We start from the raw sequence: 22,325 nt of genomic DNA on the forward strand, positions 1-22,325 counted from the left end.
TCTACGCCCTCTCTATTTTTGGTAATTCCACGCCAGTGGAAGCCCAAACAAATTATGATTATGACACCTGTTTATTTTACGTGTAGTTGTTTTTTTCCCTGTGTAATAATATTCAACATTGCTATCAATACATTTTTCAAAAAATGCCTCTCAGTGCAAAATGGGTTCAAAGACATAAACAACTGTAGGATACTGTTTTTCCGTGATTTAGACAGGGGGAACAAATCGTGGCAGGATCAGCCTGATATTATTTGTATCCCACTATAACTTTACTGTATAAAGAACTAACATCTCCAAAATGTCAGCAGTAGTTTGTCATTACAACAAGTGTTTGGGAACTAAAAATCAAGAAGGTGGGATACTGTTTGTCCCTGATTTAAACAGCCCAGCGCTGCTCCAGATGAAGGGAAAACCAATTATGCAGGGGAGACCTACCCTGGCACTTGTGCAGGTGAAGCCAAAGGGAACGACATGCTTCACCATATTTTCTAGTCTTTGACTTAGAATGAAGTTGGTTTGGAAACATATTCAGCTATGCTTCATCTCCTGCTTTGCGTTTGTGTGGGCGCCCCGTGCTAGCAGTGTCCAAGCGTTGTTGTTTTTTTTTCCTTTTCATACCGTGTTCCCCCTTCAATGGCTCTGTGCCCCCCCTAGGGGGCGGACCCCACACTTTGGGAAGCTCTGCTTTACTCTCATTGAGTAACGTAACGGAATACGTTACAAAATACACTTTGGAGCATGTATTCTGTAATCTGTACTGGAATACATTTTAAAAGTAACCTTCCCAACACTGGGTGTGACGACCAAAGACAACACACAAAATCATGACCTGGGACATAACACTTAATGAACTTACACATAAGCTTCATATTATCTAAATATGTGTTGTTATTTTACTCAGAGTTTCTTCTAAAGTGTCAGCCTAACCTGAAGAAGAAGATCCAGTTTGTGTTTGGAGGAATCGCTAAAGCAGGAAACCCAACCCTTCTGAATCAGATCTACATAGAGCCCTACATCACAGAGGGAGGGACTGCAGGGGTCAGTGATGAACATGAGGTCAGACAGATTGAAACAGCATCCAGGAAACCAGACAGACCAGAAACAACAATCAGACAAGAAGATATCTTTAAAGCCTCATCTGTTAAAGATAAACCAATCAGAACAGTGCTGACAAAGGGAGTGGCTGGCATTGGGAAAACAGTCCTAACACAGAAGTTCACTCTGGACTGGGCTGAAGACAAAGCCAACCAGGACATCCAGTTCATGTTTCCATTCACTTTCAGAGAGCTGAATGTGCTGAAAGAGAAAAAGTTCAGCTTGGTAGAACTTATTCATCACTTGTTTCCTGAAACCAAACAAGCAGGAATCTGCAGTTTTGAAGACTTCCAGGTTGTATTCATCTTTGATGGTCTGGATGAGTGTCGACTTACTCTTGACTTCCACAAAACTACAATTCTGACTGATGTTACAGAGTCCACCTCAGTGGATGTGCTGCTGATAAACCTCATCAGGGGGAAATTGCTTCCTTCTGCTCGCCTCTGGATAACCACACGACCTGCAGCAGTCAATCAGATCCCTCCTGAGTATGTTGGCATGGTGACAGAGCTCAATGGATTCACTGACCCACAAAAGGAGGAGTACTTCAAGAAGAGATTCAGTGATAAGAACCAGGTAACCAAGATCTTCTCCCACATCAAGACATCACGAAGCCTCCACATCATGTGCCACATTCCAGTCTTCTGCTGGATCACTGCTACAGTGCTTGAGGATGTACTGAAAACCAGAGAGGGGGGAGAGCTGCCCAAAACCCTGACTGAGATGTGCATCCACTTCCTGGTGGTTCAGGCCAAAGTGAAGAAAGTCAAGTATGATGGAGGAGCTGAGACAGATCCACATTGGAGTCCAGAGAGTAGGAAAATGATCGAGTCTCTGGGAAAACTGGCTTTTGATCAGCTGCAGAAAGGAAACCTGATCTTCTATGAATCAGACCTGACAGAGTGTGGCATCGATGTCAGAGCAGCCTTGGTGTACTCAGGAGTGTTCACACAGATCTTTAAAGAGGAGAGAGGGCTATACCAGGACAAGATGTTCTGCTTCATCCATTTGAGTGTTCAGGAGTTTCTAGCTGCTCTATATGTCCATCTGACCTTCATCAACTCTGGAGTCAACCTGCTAGAAAAACAGCAAACATCCTGGTGGTCTAAACTTTTGCAAAATAAACCTAAAAGGAAAAATCTCCACCAGAGTGCTGTGGATAAGGCCTTACAGAGTCCACATGCACACCTGGATTTGTTCCTTCGCTTCCTCTTGGGTCTTTCACTTCATACCAATCAGATTCTTCTACAGGATCTACTGACACAGACAGGAAATAGCTCACTGAACAGTCAGGAAACAGTCCAGTACATCAAGAAGAAGCTCAGTGAGAATCTGTCTGCAGAAAGAAGCATTAATCTGTTCCACTGTCTGAATGAAATTAATGATTGTTCTCTATGGAAGGAGATCCAAACGTCTTTGAGTTCAGGAAGTCTTTCAAAACAAAAACTGTCTCCTGCTCAGTGGTCAGCTCTGGTCTTCATCTTACTGTCATCAGAAGGTCTGGATGTTTTTGACCTAAGGAAATACTCTGCTTCAGAGGAGGCTCTTCTGAGGCTGCTGCCAGTGGTCAAAGTAACTAGGAAAGCACTGTAAGTGTTTAGAGATCCTGTTTAGTCCTGGTGATTCAAATGTGCTGGTACTGACTGAAACTTAATTTCTTCTTTCTTTTTCTTTTTCTTGTCATTTTCTATTCAGTCTGAGCTTTTGTAAGTTTACAGAGAGAAGCTGTAAAACTCTGTCCTTAGTTCTCAGCTCCCAGTCTTCTAGCTTGAGAGAGCTGGACCTGAGTAACAATGACCTGCAGGACCCTGGCGTGAAGCTTCTGTCCGCAGGACTCAAGAATCCACAATGCAAACTGGAAACTCTGAGGTCAAGTAACATTAAAAAGATAACTGAAAGCTAATTTTCATAATTTAAAAAACTTCTACCTTGGTTAGGATTGTCTTTTCTAATGTCAATTGTCAAATGACGGTTTACTAAACTTCATCACTAATTTCTGGATTTATTTCCATTATTTTTATTTTGTAATTAATCTATCCATCCATTTTCTTCATTACCTGTTTAACTTAAGTGATTAAAATAAAAGATGGAGGGATTATCTTGTGAGGTACAAGTACCAAGCACTCCCACTTATTGTTTTTTTTTTTTTTTTTTTTCAATTTAATGCTTAATTCTTTATTGAGGAAGTGGTATATGTTTGGCCAAACAAATCTGCCAAGCTTAGTGTCGGGACTTAAAAAATATTTTTATATAACTGAGTCACCTTGTTTTTTTATTTTATTTTTATTTTTTATTTAAGAAGTATTCAGAAAGGACTCTGAAGTTTTTCTCTGCTTAGTATTTATTTTGATGGAATCAACCTGTTTGATCGAATGAGAAGAAAAGTGAATTAAAGTATTTTCTTTTGCTTGTGTTCGAGGAGTGAACAAGAGTCTTGTGTTGTTTTGTTTGCCTCCAGTCTTTCAGGTTGTCTTATCACAAAGGACAGCTGTGCTTCTCTGGCCTCAGCTCTGAGATCTAACCCTTCCCATCTGAGAGACCTTGACCTGAGTTATAATCATCCAGGAGACTCAGGAGTGGCTCTGCTGTCAGCTAGACTAGAGGACCAACAATCGAAACTGAAAAACCTTAGGTATGGGAGGTCTGGTACAGCCACAGACAGTGTGTGATAGTCAATCCCTTTCCTTTACTCAGCCTGTCCATCATGCTGAACAAACGTGTTACATGAACAATCACACAAGTAGCAAACGTTTTTCTTTTCATGACAGTAAAAGTACTAATTGGATATGAATGTATGTGTGTAGCATGTCTTCAAGCAACTCCAAGAACAAAAATTGGCTTACTCAGTTTGGGGTGATCCATATATGCTAAAAGAAGACTCCAGGCTGAAGAATACCTCTTTTGTATTTTCACTTCCTGCAACTTTTATTAGTGTTATTGATTAGGATATAATTATTTCAAAAGGTCATTTAATTTGTCATTATTTGTTAGATTTATTTTTATAACGTTGCCTAATGGTTTGCCAGAACCTCTTCAAGGCAGATCAAAAGTCTTTTTCCTCTGCGTCACCAAAATCGTCTTGCTACTTTGCTTCAGCTACTGCCGAATCTGCATTCCATTTGGCCTCCTTGTACCTGTTACCTGCCTCTGAAGTCCCACAGCAGAATATGGTCCATTCCCTGCCAGCTGTTCCCATCACACCCTCACTATACATTTAGGAGGGCGAGGTCTGTCCAGCATCCTCCCTTGCCACCTAATCCAACTCACTACCAAGTGGTGATCAATTGACAGCTTGGCACCTCTCTTCACCAGAATCTGATAATACGATTATTATTGTTGTTGACGGTCAGCGTTTGTTATGGATAAAGTGTAATTTGCACAGAAGTCCAATAACAGAACACCACTCGAGGTCGGATTGGATCAGGCAGGCCTTTCCCAACAGTGACTGTTGGGAAAGGCCTGTATCGGGCATCCCTGCCGACTGAGGGCTACTCCAGACTGGAGCAGAGTTCAACCCCTTCCCAGGAGATTAATTCCAGAGCCCAAGCCATGCACTGCAGTGAGCCTGACTATATCTAACTAGTATCTCTCAACCTCATGCAGCAGCTCAAGTTCCATTCAAGTCAGCCTTAGTAGCTGGGTACAAAACCACAGGGCCCCGCCACTGACTGTCACCCTACACACATTTCACCTGACCCCTCAAGTATATAGTCCAGAGTAGAAGTAATAAATGCACAAACTAGTTTTTTAGCTTCACTCTGAGTGAAGATGGTTCTAATGTTAGAGATACTGATCAAATGTAAGACTAGCACAGTCTTACATTTGCATGATCGTGGCTCAAGAGTTGGGAGTTCGCCTTGTAATCTGAAGGTTGCCGGTTCGAGCCCTGGCTCCGACGGTCTCAGTCGTTGTGTCCTTGGGCAAGACACTTCACCCATTGCCTACTGGTGGTGGTCAGAGTGCCCGGTGGTGCCAGTGTCCGGCAGCCTCACCTCTGTCAGTGCGCCCCAGGGTGGCTGTAGGCTACAATGTAGCTTGCCATCACCAGTGTGTGAATGTGTATGCGTGAATGGGTGGATGACTGGATATGTAAAGCGCTTTGGGGTCCTTAGGGACTAGTAAAGCGCTATATAAATACAGGCCATTTACCATTTTAGCACAGTCCTAGCATGGAACCCTGAACTCCATAATTACCTTAGTGTAATTTCCCTCTGATTGTGAAAAAGAATCCCCATTTACATGAACACAATAGAGTCTATTAGACAACCATTATTGCATTGTATGTATTACAAATACATGTAATGTTGATGTGTGAAATACACTGAGGTGGTCTGACCCCCCTCCTACCTTTAGGTTGAGGCCTGCTGGAGTCCGATGGTTGAGACCAGGTCTGAGGAAGTGTAAGCGTGTTTTTGATGTGATTCATGAATACAAAGCAGCACACATTCAACCATCTTTAAACTGTCACATCACTCATTCACATCTGTGATGTCAGTAGTCATTATCAAAGAGTCAATCAATGAACAGATGATGGATGAGTAACTGCAGCTGTATTGTGTTTGTTCTCCTTAGATATCTGTGAACCCACACCCAGCGCAAACACAATACATACAAAGATCAAGCTGTCTGACAACAACAGGAAAATGACATTGGTGAAGGAGGATCAGTCATATCCTGACCATCATGACAGATTTGAGCTTCCTCAGCTGCTCTGTAGAAATGGTCTGACTGGTCGATGTTACTGGGAGGTGGAGTGGAGAGGGAAGGTTGATTTATCAGTGAGTTACCGAGGAATAAAAAAGAAAGGAAGCAGTAATGGATGCAGGTTTGGAAGCAATGATCAGTCCTGGAGTCTGAGGTGCTCTGATGACGCCTGTTACCATGTCTGGCACAATGATGAAACAGCATTCATCTCCTCCACCTCCTCCTCGGTCTCTCACAGAGTAGGGGTGTATGTGGACTGTCCTGGTGGCACTCTGTCCTTCTACAGAGTCTCCTCCGACACTCTGATCCACCTCCACACCTTCAGCACCACATTCACTGAGCTTCTGTACCCTGGATTTGGGTTCTGGTCACCTGGTTCTTCAGTGTCTCTGTGTGCAGTTGAGTATGAGTAGCCTCATCCATTAGAAAGGCCGTAGAGCAGATAATTCTGTCTGCACATGGGTCTCTTTCACTCAGAAACACGTTTTCTAATTCACAAATACATAGACTATCCACATCATTAAAGTCCCTTTATTTTATCTTCCTCTTTATTTAGAAATTAAAAATGCATTAATTAAAAATCTCTGTTAAAATATAGCTACTCTCAATGCAGTCACAGAAAGGAATTTGAAGGGCAAACTGTTTTGGTGTGCAGTCTAATAGGTTAGAGGAAAGGAGCAAGACCACAAGTTTATGCACGGAGAGAGAGGATATGCAGATGATTGGAGTGGCAGGGAAGGATGCTAGGGATAGTGTGAGATGGAGGCAGATGATCCACTGTGTCAACCATAAAGGGAGCAGCCAAGATTAGAAGAAAAGAAAAAAACAGCTTTGGTGTGCAGTCATCCTGCTAGCACCTTTGGCAGCCATACCCTGGGAGGGTTGATGGGCAGTATTAGTAGTATCCTATGGGCACCGTATTGTTAATATTTGATCTAATGCTTAATATTTTTGCTACAGACAAAGAGTATTTACATTATGTACTAAATCATTCTGTCTGCCTCTGTGTCTATGAGAACAAAGTTGAGTAATTCTTCTTCCCATCTTATATCCTGATACTAATGTTGTGCCTTTATCCTTTTCAGGATGCAAGAGGTAAACTGACTTGGGATAGAAAACTTTCAGACAGGTAATCAAATAAATAAAAATTCAACTGGGTTATGCTTGTTAAACTGAAGCATAGCTTATCCATACACTTTCATTCAGACTTCATTGAACAGAGGAGCAGTTTGCTCAACACCTGTTGATCTAACTCATACTTTGTGGGTATATTGCTGGAGACCTGATAGAGGGCAGTAAAGACAGTGAAGTTATTTTGATGACCAGTTGGCACACTCTACATCAACAGTCCATTCAGGTTTTACTTTGAGTGGGCATTGTGGATTCTTGTTTGTGTGTTGTTTCTATATTTTCTGTGTATTGTACCTTGTTCTACATCGGTGGGCAAAGTGGTGATGCTCCATTGGCTGATGGAGGGAGAGGAACTGGCTGAAGGAGGGAGAGGACCCCAGGCCTTCCTGGAAGTTTTTCAGGCCACTGTAGAGGTTTGCTTCCAAACTGGAAGCTGGTTCCACAGAAGAGGGGCCTGAAAACTGAAGGCTCTTCCTCCCATTCTACTTTTAAATACTCAAGGAACAACAAGTAGGCCTGCAGAGCGGGAGCGAAGTGCTCTAATAGGGTGATATGGTACTACAAGGTCATTAAGATATGATGGGGCCTGATTATTTAAGACCTTGTATGTGAGGAGCAGGATTTTGAATTCAATTCTGGATTTAACAGGAAGCCAATGAAGGGAAGCCAAAACAGGAGAAATATGCTCTCTCTTTCTAGTCCCTGTCAGCACTCTTGCTGCAGCATTTTGGATTAGCTGAAGGCTTTTCATATAGTAAAGACTGCAGTCAGCTTGTGCCTGAGGCATCCCTTAATTCTGGGGACAGATTTAATAACCTGTTGGGGCAGTGTGTGGGGATGCGTTCACGACCTTTGGTGGTGTGTAGTGTTTGTGCTGTGCTCAGTGGTGACATGTGGTCGCCCGACACTGACTCTAGGGAGGAGGAGACAGCAGGGCATTCTTGTGAGGCCCGCTGCCACCGGTGATTCACTCCATGGAAAAGTTTCCACTAGAGCACTCTCATGATGACACCCAAACAAATCCTATGACCAAGTGATAAAACCAGTTGTCATGCTACATCAATAGTCCATTCAGATTTTACCTCCTGGACCAGTTAGGCACTGCTTGCCACAAAAGTGCAATAGAAAAGGGCAACAAATCATTTGGAGTTACGCTCCACAGAAAACTCCATGTATAGGCGAATCCATAAATACTGAACCACGAATAGGCGGTGGTTGACTGCACTGGTTATTTGAGATCCTCATTGGAAGATTTAATAAAGTTAATTCAAACGAAATTGTAAACATACACGGCAGACCCAGTGGCATTTTGATGCTTTTTATTAAAGCTTTGACGGTTGCTGTCCACAATACACACAGAGCTGCAGCTCTTCCGCTGCCTGCTCAACACTATCACAACAACAACGCCAACCACAGGACCCAGTACAATATTTAATTCGGCGGGGCGTGATTGCAGATGCCGTGCAGGTGCGTCCGCCTCCTCTGCACGGCACCGCAGGCCACACCCCACCACAAAAATGTAGTCAGTTTTCACTTGAGCCTTTACCTGTTAGTGTGCTTGTGTCTGCAGTGTCCCAGAGAGGTCGAGTACAACTTCCAGAGACACACGTGAGTGCTGAAACTAGTACTGAGTTCTGTCATCAATAAATCTAGTTAAAAAGTGTGTTTTTGTATTTAGTTTAAAGCTCTGGAAAACACATTCTCCTCACATGTTTAAGATCGAAAACCATGAGAATACAGTCACGTTAAGAACAGTCAAGGTTAGTCCGATAATCTGAATGTGTGTATTTCATGTGTTCTTTTTTACGATGATCGTGGCTCAAGAGTTGGGAGTTTGCCTTGTGATTGGAAGGTTGCCGGTTCGAGCCCCAACTTGGACAGTCTCGGTCGTTGTGTCTTTGGGCAAGACACTTCACCCATAGCCTACTGGTGGTGGTCAGAGGGCCCGGTGGCGCCAATGTCCGGCAGCCTCGCCTCTGTCAGTGCGCCCCAGGGTGGCTGTGGCTACAATGTAGCTTGCCATCACCAGTGTGTGAATGTGTATGGGTGGATGACTGAATGTGTAAAGCGCTTTGTGGTCCTTAGGGACTAGTAAGGCGCTATACAAATACAGGCCATTTACCATGATTTACTTGATGGTTCAGCTTTGATCTTAATGAGTGAAATGTATTTTCAAGTAGAAGGAAATGATGCATAAAAAGCTGCAAAACCTTTGTGATGCCAGCTTTTTGTCTTCTAACCTCAGTGGACTCGGGATTCGAGCTGGATCATACCACAGCAGAAACAGATCAAGAGGACGTGATGGAGGTGTGAGAACAATGACCAGGTCCTGACGTTCCTGATCATAGATTTGTAAAATACCTGCTGCAGCTTGGTGACAAAGAGGCCATCAGCAATGAAAATTCACTCACAGTAGAAGTTGGTTTTATTCCATCACTGCGCAGATGTTTGTGTTACCAAGCTGCTTTTAGCTCTGCACCTGTTCCAACTTGAATGTGTAATTCCAGTCCTGTATCCTTGTGAACAGCATGAGTTAAGTTTGTTTCTTCACTCAACACTCAGTCAGGTTATTGGTCCTAAAAGTCCTGATCATGTTCCTTTCTGAATTCTAGTCTCCAACAAGCTTCCAACATGCAGTTCAAACTGAGTCTGCACGAATCTTCTACAGGTAATGACAAGAAATCCACACCTCCACCTTTTTACAGCCCATCAGGTAATGTTTTCTTTAAATTAGACTAACTTCAGCACCCTGATGTGCCATTATGTTCCTGTTAGACGATCATGCAAACAAAAAGTTGAGTGGACAGTTCCTGCCATAACACGATTGCATTGTATAAACGTGGTCATTTTTCTCCCCACAGAATGAACACAAACAACACCTGAGTGTGTCAGGACCTTAATCTCAGCACTGACTCTTCAGTGTTGCTGTGACGTAATGCATGTTGCTAGAGTTATTTGAATTTTCAGCTACACAGTTGCTCACAGTTTTTCTGATGTTTGGCAGCTTGTTACAAGCTCAAAGAAGTCCTGCCATTAATTAATTCTTAATTAATTATTAATTCTTAAATATGATCAAATCATCTCTAATAATTGGCTATGTACCACAGGCCTTCAAGCTGGCTGTAGTTAAACCTTTACTCAAAAAGCCATCTGTAGACCCAGCAGTCTTAGCTAATTATAGCCCAATCTCCAACCTTCCTTTCATATCAAAAATCCTTGAAAGAGTAGTTGTCAAACAGCTAACAGATCATCTGCAGAGGAATGGCTTATTTGAAGAGTTTCAGTCAGGTTTCAGAGCTCATCACAGCACAGAAACAGCTTTAGTGAAAGTTACAAATGATCTTCTTATGGCCTCTGACAGTGGACTCATCTCTGTGCTTGTCCTGCTAGACCTCAGTGCAGCATTCGATACTGTCGACCATAATATCCTATTAGAGCGATTAGAACATGCTCCAGGTATTACAGGTACTGTGCTGCAGTGGTTTGTATCATATCTATCTAATAGACTCCAATTTGTACATGTACATGGAGAGTCCTCTTCACACACTGAGGTTAATTATAGAGTTCCACAGGTTTCGGTGCTAGGACCAAATTCTGTTTACACTATACATGCTTCCCTTAGGCAGCATCATTAGAAGACATAGCATAAATTTTCACTGCTATGCAGGCTGTAGTTAAACCTTCATGGACAGCTCTATCTGTCCATGAAGCCAGATAACACACACCAATTAGTTAAACTGCAGGAATGTCTTAAAGACATAAAGACCTGGATGGCCGCTAACTTTCTGCTTCTTAATTCAGATAAAACTGAGGTTATTGTACTCGGCCCTGAAATTCTTAGAAATATGGTATCTAACCAGATTCTTACTCTGGATGGCATTACCTTGGCCTCCAGCAACACTGTGAGGAACCTTGGAGTCATTTTTGACCAGGATATATAAATATGTAAGACAAATTGTTTATGTTTCTGTTCTGTGTCCTGTGTACTGTTTGTTTGTATATGTGTCTTTCTGGCTGCTGTTACAACCAAATTTCCCCTTGTGGGACACTTAAAGGATTATTCTATTCTATTCTATTCTATTCTATTCTATTCTTCCATTCGATATGTCCTTCAACGCACATATTAAACAAACATGTAAGACTGCGTTCTTCCATTTGCACAACATCTCTAAAGTTAGAAATATCCTGTCTCAGGGTGACGCTGAAAAACTAGTTCATGCATTTATTACTTCCAGGCTGGACTACTGTAATCTTATTATCAGGAAGTCCTAACAACTCCCTGAAAAGCCTTCAGCTAATCCAAAATGCTGCAGCAAGAGTACTGACAAGGAGAAAGAGAGAGCATATTTCTCCTGTTTTGGCTTCCCTTCATTGGCTTCCTGTTAAATCCAGAATTGAATTCAAAATCCTGCTCCTCACATACAAGGTCTTAAATAATCAGGCCCCATCTTATCTTAATGACCTTGTAGTACCATATCACCCCATTAGAGCACTTTGCTCTCACACTGCAGGCTTATTTGTTGTTCCTAGAGTATTTAAAAATAGAATGGGAAGGAGAGCCTTCAGTTTTCAGGCCCCTCTTCTGTGGAACCAGCTTCCAGTTTGGATTTGGGAGACAGACACTATCTCTACTTATAAGATTAGGCTTAAAACTTTCCTTTTTGCTAAAGCATATAGTTAGGGCTGGACCAGGTGACCCTGAATCCTCCCTTAGTTATGCTGCAATAGACGTAGGCTGCTGGGGGATTCCCATGATGCATTGAGTTTTTTATTTCCAGTCACCTTTCTCACTCACTATGTGTTAATAGACCTCTCTGCAGTGAATCATACCTGTTATTAATCTCTGTCTCTCTTCCACAGCATGTCTTTATCCTGTCTTCTTTCTCTCAACCCAACCGGTCGCAGCAGATGGCCGCCCCTCCCTGAGCCTGGTTCTGCTGGAGGTTTCTTCCTGTTAAAAGGGAGTTTTTCCTTGCCGCTGTCGTCAAAGTGCTTGCTCATAGGGGGTCATATGATTGTTGGGTTTTTCTCTGTATCTATGAAGCGCCTTGAGGCGACTTTTGGTGTGATTTGGCGTTATATAAATAAAATTTAATATATAAATAAATTGAATTGACAGCAGTGGTTTCCACACATTTGGAGGTCGGTTGTTTATACATTTTGAAATGAGCCTTTATAATTAAAGCCACCACCATCCATGTGCTGACTGACATCTGCATAATATGCAAATACTATTTAAAAAAACAAGTCATAAAAATCATTATTTCATCTCTCCAGTTCCCTCTCTAGTTATTATATCTATCAAACCTAAAAGACGGCACCTTGGAAGAAACGAGAAACGAGCTTTAGTGGTCACATACATATTCATAAAGAGTACAACATGCAGTGAAATGTGTTGTGTCCGAGCTGCAGACAGGCTGCAGATGTAGCCGTGCCATTCCAGGCCATGGTGTTTGGCGTGGGGGGCCTAGTCAGGACCCTTACTGGATACTGGGAGGGAATCAAACTTGCAACTTCCGCTCCAAAGGTGTGTGGTCTTACCACTACACTATCCAGCTGCCCTTGTAGTAAAGTGTGCAGTCAGTTTGATCAGTATTTTGGAAATGTTTTGTGATTCCGTACACCAAATACCAATATTCCTGGTTAAAGACCAGGAAGAGAGGCTGTATCCCAATTCAGGGTCTGCAGCCTTAAAGTACGTAGCCTCAACGATCCTCAAGGGCCACGTACTCAAAGACCGCTAAGGCCAGAAGTGCGAGGCTTGTGAAATGGGACGCTCTAGCCTCCGTTGCGCTGCCCAGTGCCCAGGTTGCCTAGCAACCATGATACTAACAGCTGGAAACGTGTCATACAGCTTTGTTTGACAGAAATGAAGGAGAAATCTTTTGTTCATTTGTTTGTTTCTTTCTACATGAGCTTTGATCATTCTCTGTAGGATTAAGCTCAGCTATTGAACGGCGTATATTTTAAAGTAAAGGCTTTAAAACCAAGTTAGTACAAACGTCACTAATGTCACATAACTTTGCCGACATGTGGCCAACAGTAATGTTTTAATGTTCTTCATCATTAAACATTTGCACATAAATAAGTGACATAATATTCAGTACTTACTTAAAGTTTACTCTTCGGGCGCCCCTCATCCGCCGTTTTTTTTTTCCGGCAAAATTATCCACACCCACCGCCGCGCTATGCATTCTGGGATATGTTGGGCCACGAAGTCTACACTGCCACAGCCTTAAAATTCAGGGAAATGAAGGACGCATTTCAGGGCCGCATTTCGAGCAGCCTTTGAATTGGGACAGCCTTCGGCGCGCCGCTGTGACGTAATCGGCCTTGAAATGCGTACTTTAAGGCTGCAGACCCTGAATTGGGATACAGCCAGAGACAAGTCCCTGGATGGGAGGAGTTAGAAAGTTCATCCAACAAAAATATCTGTTGCAAATTAGACATGTGGATTGTCCACTGTCGAATAAAGGAGCAACTGAAAGAAGAAGATTCATTTTATGTGAGTCATGCACAGTTTAAAATGTGAAGGGGGTAAAACTGACCCCTTTGCAGTTTAGTTCCAGTTTGGTTACTGTGGCGCTGCAATCCAGGGCAGAGATAAGAGACAATAGTTATTTGGGATTCTCATGGGTAGCATTAATAAAGTTAGTTCAAACTTAATCGTTCTCTTAACCTGGCTGTAGCTCAGGTGGCAGAGCAGGTCAGCCACTAATTAGAAGGTCGGTGGTTCGATCCCAGGCTGCCCCCTGGGTGCATGCCAAATATCCTTGGGCAAGATATTAACCCCATGATTACCTGCTGGTGGTGGTCAGAGGGCCCGGTGGCGCCAGTGTCAGCCAGCCTCGCCTCTGTCAGTGCGCCCCAGGGCAGCTGTGGCTACAGTGTAGCTTGCCATTGCCAGTGTGTGAATGGGTGAATGACTGAATGTAGTGTAAAGTGCTTTGGGGTCCTTAGGGACTAAGTAAAGCGCTATACAAATGCAGGCCATTTACCATTTAACTCTTTAACTGTGGGTGTTGTGCTTGTGTCTGCAGTTTGCAGGAGAAAACAATGAGATCCACAGACACCTGTGAGTACTGAAACTCAGTTATCAAGAACGTATTAAATGATTATAAATGTTTGTGTCCTAAACTCACCACAGAAATATTTATAAGAGATTTAGTTTAAAGCTCTGGAAAAGACATTCTACTCACATGTTTAAGATCTAAAACCATGAGAAGACAGTCACGTTCAGAACAGTCGAGGTTAATCTGATAATTTGATAATCTACATGTGTGTATTTCATGTTTTACGATGATTTACTTGGAAGGTCACGGTTCAGCTTTGATCTTAATGAATGAAATGTATTTTCAAGTAGAAGGAAATGATGCATAAAAAGCTGCAAAACCTTTGTGATGTCAGCTTTTTGTCTTCTAACCTTAGTGGACTCTGGTTTCGAACTGGATCATACCACAGCAGAAACAGATCAGGAGGACGTGATGGAGGTGAGAGAACAATGACCAGGTCCTGACGTTCCTGATATACAGGTTGGGCCATTTATATGGATACGCCGTAATAAAATGGGAATGGTTGGTGATATTAAAGTCCTGTTTGTGGAACATTAGTATATGTGAGGGGGCAAACTCCTCAAGATGGGTGGTGACCATGGTGGCCATTTAGAAGTCGGCCATCTTGGATACAACTTTTGTTTTTTCAATAGGAAGAGGGCCATGTGACACATCAAACTTATTGGTAATGTCACAAGAAAAACAATGGTGTGCTTGGTTTCAACGTAACTTTATTCTTTCATGAGTTATTTACAAGTTTCTGATATGTGTTCAGTGTAGAGATGGACCGATCCGATATTACGTATCGGTATCGGTCCGATACTGACCTAAATTACTGGATCGGATATCGGAGAAAAATAAAAAATGTAATCCGATCCATTAAATATCATGAAAGCACTTCACAAAACTTGCAACACGCCGTAACTCACCTCAGAACGTTAGCACGTCGGAGCAGTATGCATCACGTGATAGAGCGGCTGTGGCATGCGGGACCTGTCGGTGGATAGCATGTGGAGCTTCGCTAGCAACCCGGCATTTCATCTCCGACAAAGTTATCCCCGAGAGAAGTAAAGCAAGTGTGTAAGTCCATCTCTGAATGTTTGTAAAGCATTCCTGCGTTAAGCTTACCAAACGATATATGGAGCGACTGCCTCTTCTGGCTGCTACTTCAATCATGAAACTGCTTAATGATCAGCTGATCGGCTTTTCTGTCGCGAGTCCGTCTCTCTGGTTTGTTTTTGGCCCACTTTGCACCAGAAAGAGGAAACCAGCGGCTGAACAACAGCAGCACGTTTAAGCTTGATCAGCTGTTGTTAGAATTTATTTATTATTACTTTCTACTCGAGGATCTTTTTCTACGTAGCTGACGGCTGGTAACTGCAGGGGCGGATCTAGCAAAGTTTAGCCAGGGGGGCCGATAGGGCATTAACAGGGAAAAGGGGGCACAAAGACATATTTTTCTTTCTTATTCTCATTTAAAATGTCTAGCTTTTAATAAATAATTATCCGAATCTTACACCCAAAGTTTTAATTTGATGTAAAATGAATAGAAGTCAATTACTGTATATAGTGACTATTAAGTCTAATATATATACCCTAGTAAGCTATAGTACTTTTTCCTTTGGGAAGGTACCATCTGTGCAGTCTGCAATTTTGTTGAAGAAAGATGTTGAATCTATTTAATATTTCTTGAAAAATAATTGATTTCTGTGCATTTATTTTTTCACACTGCATCAAATTAAGGTTGATTACGTCGATTAAGCATCATGAGGTGGAGCGTGAGGGGTGGTTCCCTATTTTTTATTTATTTATTTTTGTTGTTGCTGGGAGTTGGAACCCTATTAGTTAGGTTGCTTAATATTTACGCTAAGTACTCTTTAAAATACCAGAATAGGGAGGATGGTGTAGGTTTAAGTTTGTTAGATTGATCAGTATTGCTGAACTATGAAATGTATTTTTTTTTTGCATACAGGTATAACAGAATAGCTTTAGTGTAGTTGTTGTTTTAAACTTGAGTATGAACTTATACAAAATGCAGCAAGATATTTAAAAAAAAACAGTTTTGTTGATTAAAAAACACTATATCGGATTCATATCGGTATCGGCAGATATCCAAATTTATGATATCGGTATCGGTATCGGACATAAAAAAGTGGTATCGTGCCATCTCTAGTTCAGTGTGCTGCCCATTGTGTTGGACTGTCAATGCAACCCTCTTCTCCCACTCTTCACACACTGATAGCAACACCGCAGGAGAAATGCCAGCACAGGCATCCAGTATCTGTAGTTTCAGGTGCTGCACATCTCGTATCTTCACACCATAGACAATTGCCTTCAGATCGGGAGACCTTGGGGGCCATTCAACTGGCTCACGATGACCAATCCACTTTCCAGAAAACTGTTCATCTAGGAATGCTCGGACCTGGCACCCATATTGTGGTGGTGCACCATCTTGCTGGAAAAACTCAGGGAACGTGCCAGCTTCAGTGCATAAAGAGGGAAACACATCATCATGTAGCAATTTCAAATATCCAGTGGCCTTGAAGTTTCTATTGATGAAGAATGGACCCACTAGCGTTGTACCCCATATACCACACCAAACCATCACTTTTGTTGTTCCAACAGTCTTGGAGGGATCCATCCAATGTGAGTTAGTGTCAGACCAATAGCGGTGGTTTTGTTTGTTAACTTCACCATTCACATAAAAGTTTGCCTCATCACTGAACAAAATCTTCTGTGTGAGCCGAGGGTCCTGTTCCAATATTTGTTTTGCCCATTCTGCAAATTCTGTGCGCCGATCTGGGTCATCCTTACTGCAGTAGCTGGAGTTTGTAAGGGTGCCATTTGTGAGTAGCTAATATCTGCCGAAGGGATGTTCGACTAATGCCACTCTCCAGTGACATGCGGCGAGTGCTACGCTGTGGGCTCTTGCTGAATGAAGCTAGGACAGCCACTGATGTTTCTTCATTAGTGACAGTTTTCTTGCAAATCCAACACTGAACCAGTTTCACGAAACTTAGCAAGCAGCTTGCTAACTGTAGCATGGGAGATGGGTGGTCTCGTAGGGTGTCTTACATTGAAATCTGCTACAATGACCTGGTTACTGCGTTCACCAGATATCAACACAATTTCGGTCTGCTCCTCACGTGTTAACCTCTTCGACATGTCAATGGCTGTGAACAAAGAGAAACTTGTGAATAACTCATGAAAGAATAAAGTTACGTTGAAACCAAGCACACCATTGTTTTTCTTGTGACATTACCAATAAGTTTGATGTGTCACATGGCCCTCTTCCTATTGAAAAAACAAAAGTTGTATCCAAGATGGCCGACTTCTAAATGGCCACCATGGTCACCACCCATCTTGAGGAGTTTGCCCCCTCACATATACTAATGTGCCACAAACAGCACAGACAACCATTCCCATTTTATTACGGTGTATCCATATAAATGGCCCACCTGCAAAGTTCCTGACTTGGTTAGATGTTGTGAAATTGTTTTTCTAACTGTGGTAATAAAGCAGTCATCATGACCTTTAGCTGTCTTCTGTGGTCATTCAGGTGTTTTGTGTGAGTTGCTTAGCTGCTCAGTGCAGATAGTAGGTTTGAGGTTCTTGCTCTCTCTGACTGGTTTATTTGGGTTTTTTCTATTACGATTTTCATGCAGTTTTCCTATAATTCACAGCGTGTACATCAGCTAAATTTGTTTCTTCACTGAACACTCAGTCAGGTTATTGGTCTAGCTAGCTGATGATGTTGCTTTCTGAATTCTAGTCTCCAACAAGCTTCATGCCTGCAGTTCAAACAGAGTCTGCACGAATCTGTTACAGGTAATGAAAAGAAATCCACATCTCCCCTGTTTACAGCCTCTCTGGTAACGTCTTCTTTTCATTAGACTAACAACCACATGACTAGTATCACAATAAAGTAATCTCTGCTTGTAGCAGTTGTTGTATGTTTAATATAAAGCCAACCAGTTATAGAACGTACGCATGTGATATGACGCGAGGTAACAGCTCTAATTTACAGATCCATTTTCAGATATTTGGGTTTAACAGGTTTGCAGTGGTCATTCAGATCCTCTGTGTCACATAGTTTCAGGTGTCCTAGTCCAGGTGTGTTCCTGTGTACTCTGACTGGAGTCATGTTTAATATAAGTCAGGAAGCAGAGCTGCTGTACAGGATTGTCCAATGGGATGAGGACCTCCTCCATCCAGCCAATAAAAAGGCTGCAAGCCCGCTTTTCAATATTGAGAGTTCAAAGGATGCAATCCGTCAGCTTCACCTCCCACACTGTGAACCACAGGAAGGTGAGCAAAGCACTGCTCATGACATGACACAACTGTTAATCCATAGTTCTGATGGCGTCCCCTACTGGCTATAGAATTTGGTATTTTTCTGCTGACTGACCATTGCTGATGTTTGCCTGACAAACATTTTAATCCAGACATCCTGCAGATCTCACTAATATTTTTATTTCACATCCACTCAGCCACCACTGTTAAGCAGAATGTAGAGAAGCAGGACCTCTACTAAGAGCAGCCATAAATGATCCTCCAACTTTCCCATTGTGGACAGTTAAAATGTCTGCCTAATTATGAACCACACTGTACAATTACAGTAACAATTAGGTGGTAGCACAGACCTTAGGATGGGAGGGATGTAAGGAGAAACATCTGTGCCATTGCAAGAAACAAACTTAATTTTTCAGAATAACTGAAGAAGATTTATTCATTTTTAATAAGAAGTTTCGGCTGCTCACTTATTTCCTGAGCAGTCGGTGCTGTTGATGAATCCCCGCTTGATACAAACCTGATTGGAAACCTTTGAGTGGTCTTTTTAAGACCTCTGTAATAAACAATGTGCAGAAGCCAAGGAAACCCAACGACTGATTTCTAAGCAGTGTTTGATTCTTTATCTGACCGTGGACACCATATCAAGGCTTTATATCTAAAATCAGATTCACTGTCACTGTAAGGAGGTTTTGGGAGTCAAACAGATGTCTGATGGCTTTGTGTTTTCACAGCTCTGCTTTCCGACTGTCTGTCTGTAGTCCACATCTCTGCTGGTAAAATGAAGGTCCTCAAGCCTCGAAAGATCACAGACACTCACGTGATCGTGGAAGTTACTCACCTCTCTTCCTTTGGCCTCGTCTGGAACATAAAGAGGTTTTGGAACAAGGACAAACCAGTTTCGGGTCAGGTTTTGCTGTTCCTTGAACCAATAAACTTTAGAACACAGAGACAAAACCTCAATGTGCTTCTCCTGACAAGCAACATCCCAGTGGAAGAGGTAAAGATCTATGAAAAGCTTCTCACTCAGTCCTAACGTTTGACAGAGCTGCTGAGATATGTAGTAAACGGTTTTGTACTGATGATGAATAGGTAACACTGATCTATTTTGGATAAGCCTTCTAATTAAAATGGTCTTTTAAAGGTCAGGGTGAAATACAGAGATGCTAACTTCATCCAAGCGCCTTCCAAATGTAAACTCATCAAAGATCACAGATACACTGTTCTCTGTCCAGTTGCCTATAAAGTCCAGCCTCCAGTAAGTACTTCTGTTAATTAAACTACTCCTTGTGGTTATGAAACTCATGCTGTGGTCCTGCTTTGTAGGAAGAAGATTTTGACCTGGACTTTGGAACAAACTACCCTCCAACATTTCAGATCCGCCTTCCTGCAGACACTGAAGAAGTCACAATAACAATCCAAGGCCAAACAAACACAGATGTCTGGAAATGCACTATTGATCTACCAGGTAAAACCTATATCTACATCACTCCGCCTGACATTCAATTAGAAATTATGAGTGATATATGAGTGTGCCTTTTTAGTATGCCTTATTTCCTTCATTCGTGATTTACTCCCATTTAAAACATGCTGTGATGTTCTTTTATCAACTCTCATTCTGGCATCATTTGCACTGTCCAGGCCCAAAGGCTCCTTTAGATTCTAAATGCCAAGAGTAAGGCACAGCTGAGGGTCCAGAACAGTCCAAATTCCAGAAATTGATCAGTATGGCTGTTAAACCAGAGTGTCTAGGCTCACCAAATAGGGAGTCAGCAGATGACATGCCAAGTTCTGACTGCGATGGTTTTGCAAAAATACAATGAAGAGCACTGCTTTAACTGTAGACGTAAATTAAATATCAGTTAGGTTTTGGAGGGAGGGTGAAGTTTGCAAATGTAACTCTAAGATTATTGTCTAAAATTGTACACTCAAGCTAGTAAAACAGAACAGGACTGGCAGCAGGTTTAAAGTGAAAAGCTAAACTTCATGCACTGGTGGGAATCCTGGACACAAGCGCAGTAAAGTACAGCCTCCATTCTAAATAGGACACCGATAATGAGGCCATCAGCGGTCAGGTGAGTAATCAGCAATATCTCACAGGTGTGCAGCAAAAGAGCAGGAAGTCGGGTGAGCTCTGCCCCTGAAACAAACAGACCACACACACACACACACACACACACACAGATAGAGGAAACAAGAGAAATAGGTGAGGCAAAGTACATAAACAGTGTCAGTCAGTGAGATGTCCACCCGGGTGCCTGATCAACAACTGACTGTCAGAAGGCACCGAAAACAAGAAAACCTAAAGCGCAGAAAACATCTGTTAGTTATCGATGTGTTCCTGTTCACCTGAATCATTTTACTACCAAAAATGAACGCTGTCAGGGCAAACTCCATTATATTGTCCTCTGGAAGTTTTTAGAAGACTAGTCTAATAGTGTGCTGGACATACACAAAAAACCCCAAACATCAAATGTGTTTTTAATACACAAGACACAAGCCGCACAACAGTGTCAGTATGTCACCACTTAACAGCACCAGATGTTTAGCAGGTGTGTATCTGCAGGTTACTCTGTGCACAAAGCAGTATCACATACTCACAAGCTCTGTCACACCTTCACTTCAAGTTACTGAACATAGTTTTCCTGCTTCCTGCCCCCAGAAAGAACACGCAGTCAGTCAACTCCCCAGATCCTCCCACCAGACAAGCATCTGTTTGCAGTTCGGAAGCAGTTTGTGGATCAAGTGTCAGATTCGACTGTGAACCAGCTGCTGGACAGCCTGCTCCAACAGGGAATTATAAATAAGGAAGAAATGGATTCAGCCAGAATCAAACCCAGAGCTGACCGAGCTCGAGATGTGATAGATGTGGTGCGAAACAAAGGAGAAGAAGCCAGCTCATCCCTGATTGATGGCCTCCGTGAGTTGGATCCATACCTTTCTGAAACCCTGCACCTGAGCTAAGATGAGCTGCGACTGTTCTTTAATGAAGTTATTGTAAAGCTGTACTGCTGTCTGCGTTTGGTAAATTTAAAATGAAGGCCTAATTTTTGTTGTTTGTTTCTTGGTTTTGTATATTTTTGTCATCTGTTTTCCTTGTGAGCGTGCTCAGAGAGATAATAAATCAGAGCTCTAATTATTCAGTTGTCTGTCTCTGATATATTTTTATGGTTTCTTTTTGTTGTTTTTTCCTGAACCTGAAATAAAACCACTACCATCATCAGTGTGTGACCTCAAACCATCAGGCACCTCAGAATGAGATGCCATTGAGGCTAACGGATGTGATTGGTCGGTGACCGTCACATAGGTGTGGACTGTGAGAAGGTGTGTGCGTGAATGAAGACAGGTGAGCAGCAGCTGTGATAGTTTGGGCCACAGAGACTTTATTAGAGATTTCAGGTGTTAGGTGAGTCCAACAGGTGAGACAGGAAGTAGAAAACCCTTCACATGTTGGAAGACTGAGGTCTAACTGAACGGCTCTAAACATCCCACAGCATCAGGACGGTTTCTGATTGGTTATAGTGAATGGAAGGGGTGGTAGGTGAGGATGAGGGGGTGGGGCTAGAGGTTACAGTGAAACAGGTCACTTCTGTTCAGGCATCATGTCATCGATGCTCTCTCCGGCCTCCAGCCGCTTCTCCATCTCCACCAGCAGGTTAATGCCATCCACCACCATTTGCACCAGCTCCACCTCTGAGAAACCCAGGCGGTCCGCGTTGGAGATGTCAAAGACTCCACCCACTGCTGCAGTGTCCACACCACCTTAGACACAGACAGGAAGTGATGAATGAGACAGCGAGGACAGGTGTTCCTTCCCGTCTGCTGTGCGTGCTCCTACCTGTTCCTCGCTTCTGCAGCCGCAGCCTCTTCAAGATCTCGCCGAACTTCTCGTGCTTGCTCACGTTTGGCAGCTTGACGTGGACGCCAGCTCGCAGGCCGGTGCCCAGGTTGGACGGGCAGGTGAGGATGTAGCCCAGGTGCTCGTTCCACATGAATTCATGACCTCGCTCCTTAAACAGTTCCTCGATCTGCCAGAGAGAGAGGTGAGACAGG

General features: G+C 42.7%; 2 protein-coding genes across 2 annotated transcripts in view; one reads left to right on the forward strand and one right to left on the reverse strand.

Annotated features, from left to right (window-relative positions):
- On the forward strand, positions 1–22,099 carry LOC147313304 (NACHT, LRR and PYD domains-containing protein 3-like). The gene is made up of 17 exons (XM_086265368.1): positions 1–2,684; positions 2,791–2,964; positions 3,554–3,727; positions 5,449–5,495; positions 5,668–6,197; positions 6,885–6,928; positions 8,501–8,538; positions 9,176–9,237; positions 9,543–9,598; positions 13,971–14,005; positions 14,359–14,420; positions 17,755–17,810; positions 18,076–18,290; positions 19,007–19,272; positions 19,417–19,530; positions 19,599–19,740; positions 20,935–22,099. The coding sequence occupies exons 1-17, from the start codon at positions 847–849 to the stop codon at positions 21,234–21,236; spliced, it is 4,155 nt and encodes a 1,384-aa protein (XP_086121494.1). The 5' UTR covers positions 1–846; the 3' UTR covers positions 21,237–22,099.
- Positions 21,633–22,325, reverse strand: part of LOC147313305 (creatine kinase B-type-like) — a 21,550-nt gene continuing 20,857 nt past the window's right edge. Inside the window, exons 7-8 of the mRNA XM_086265348.1 lie at positions 22,111–22,300; positions 21,633–22,034 (exon numbers count right to left, since the gene is read on the reverse strand). Of these exons, the coding sequence (XP_086121474.1) occupies positions 21,856–22,034; positions 22,111–22,300 (369 nt within the window). The 3' untranslated portion in view covers positions 21,633–21,855. The remainder of the gene's footprint in view (positions 22,035–22,110; positions 22,301–22,325) is intronic.

This window comes from Aulonocara sp. 'chitande type north' Nkhata Bay, linkage group LG15 (assembly GCF_057382095.1).
Source record: "Aulonocara sp. 'chitande type north' Nkhata Bay isolate Kocher_YH1m ecotype deep benthic linkage group LG15, A_spYH_male_GT1.1, whole genome shotgun sequence".
NCBI classification, from domain to species: domain Eukaryota; kingdom Metazoa; phylum Chordata; class Actinopteri; order Cichliformes; family Cichlidae; genus Aulonocara; species Aulonocara sp. 'chitande type north' Nkhata Bay.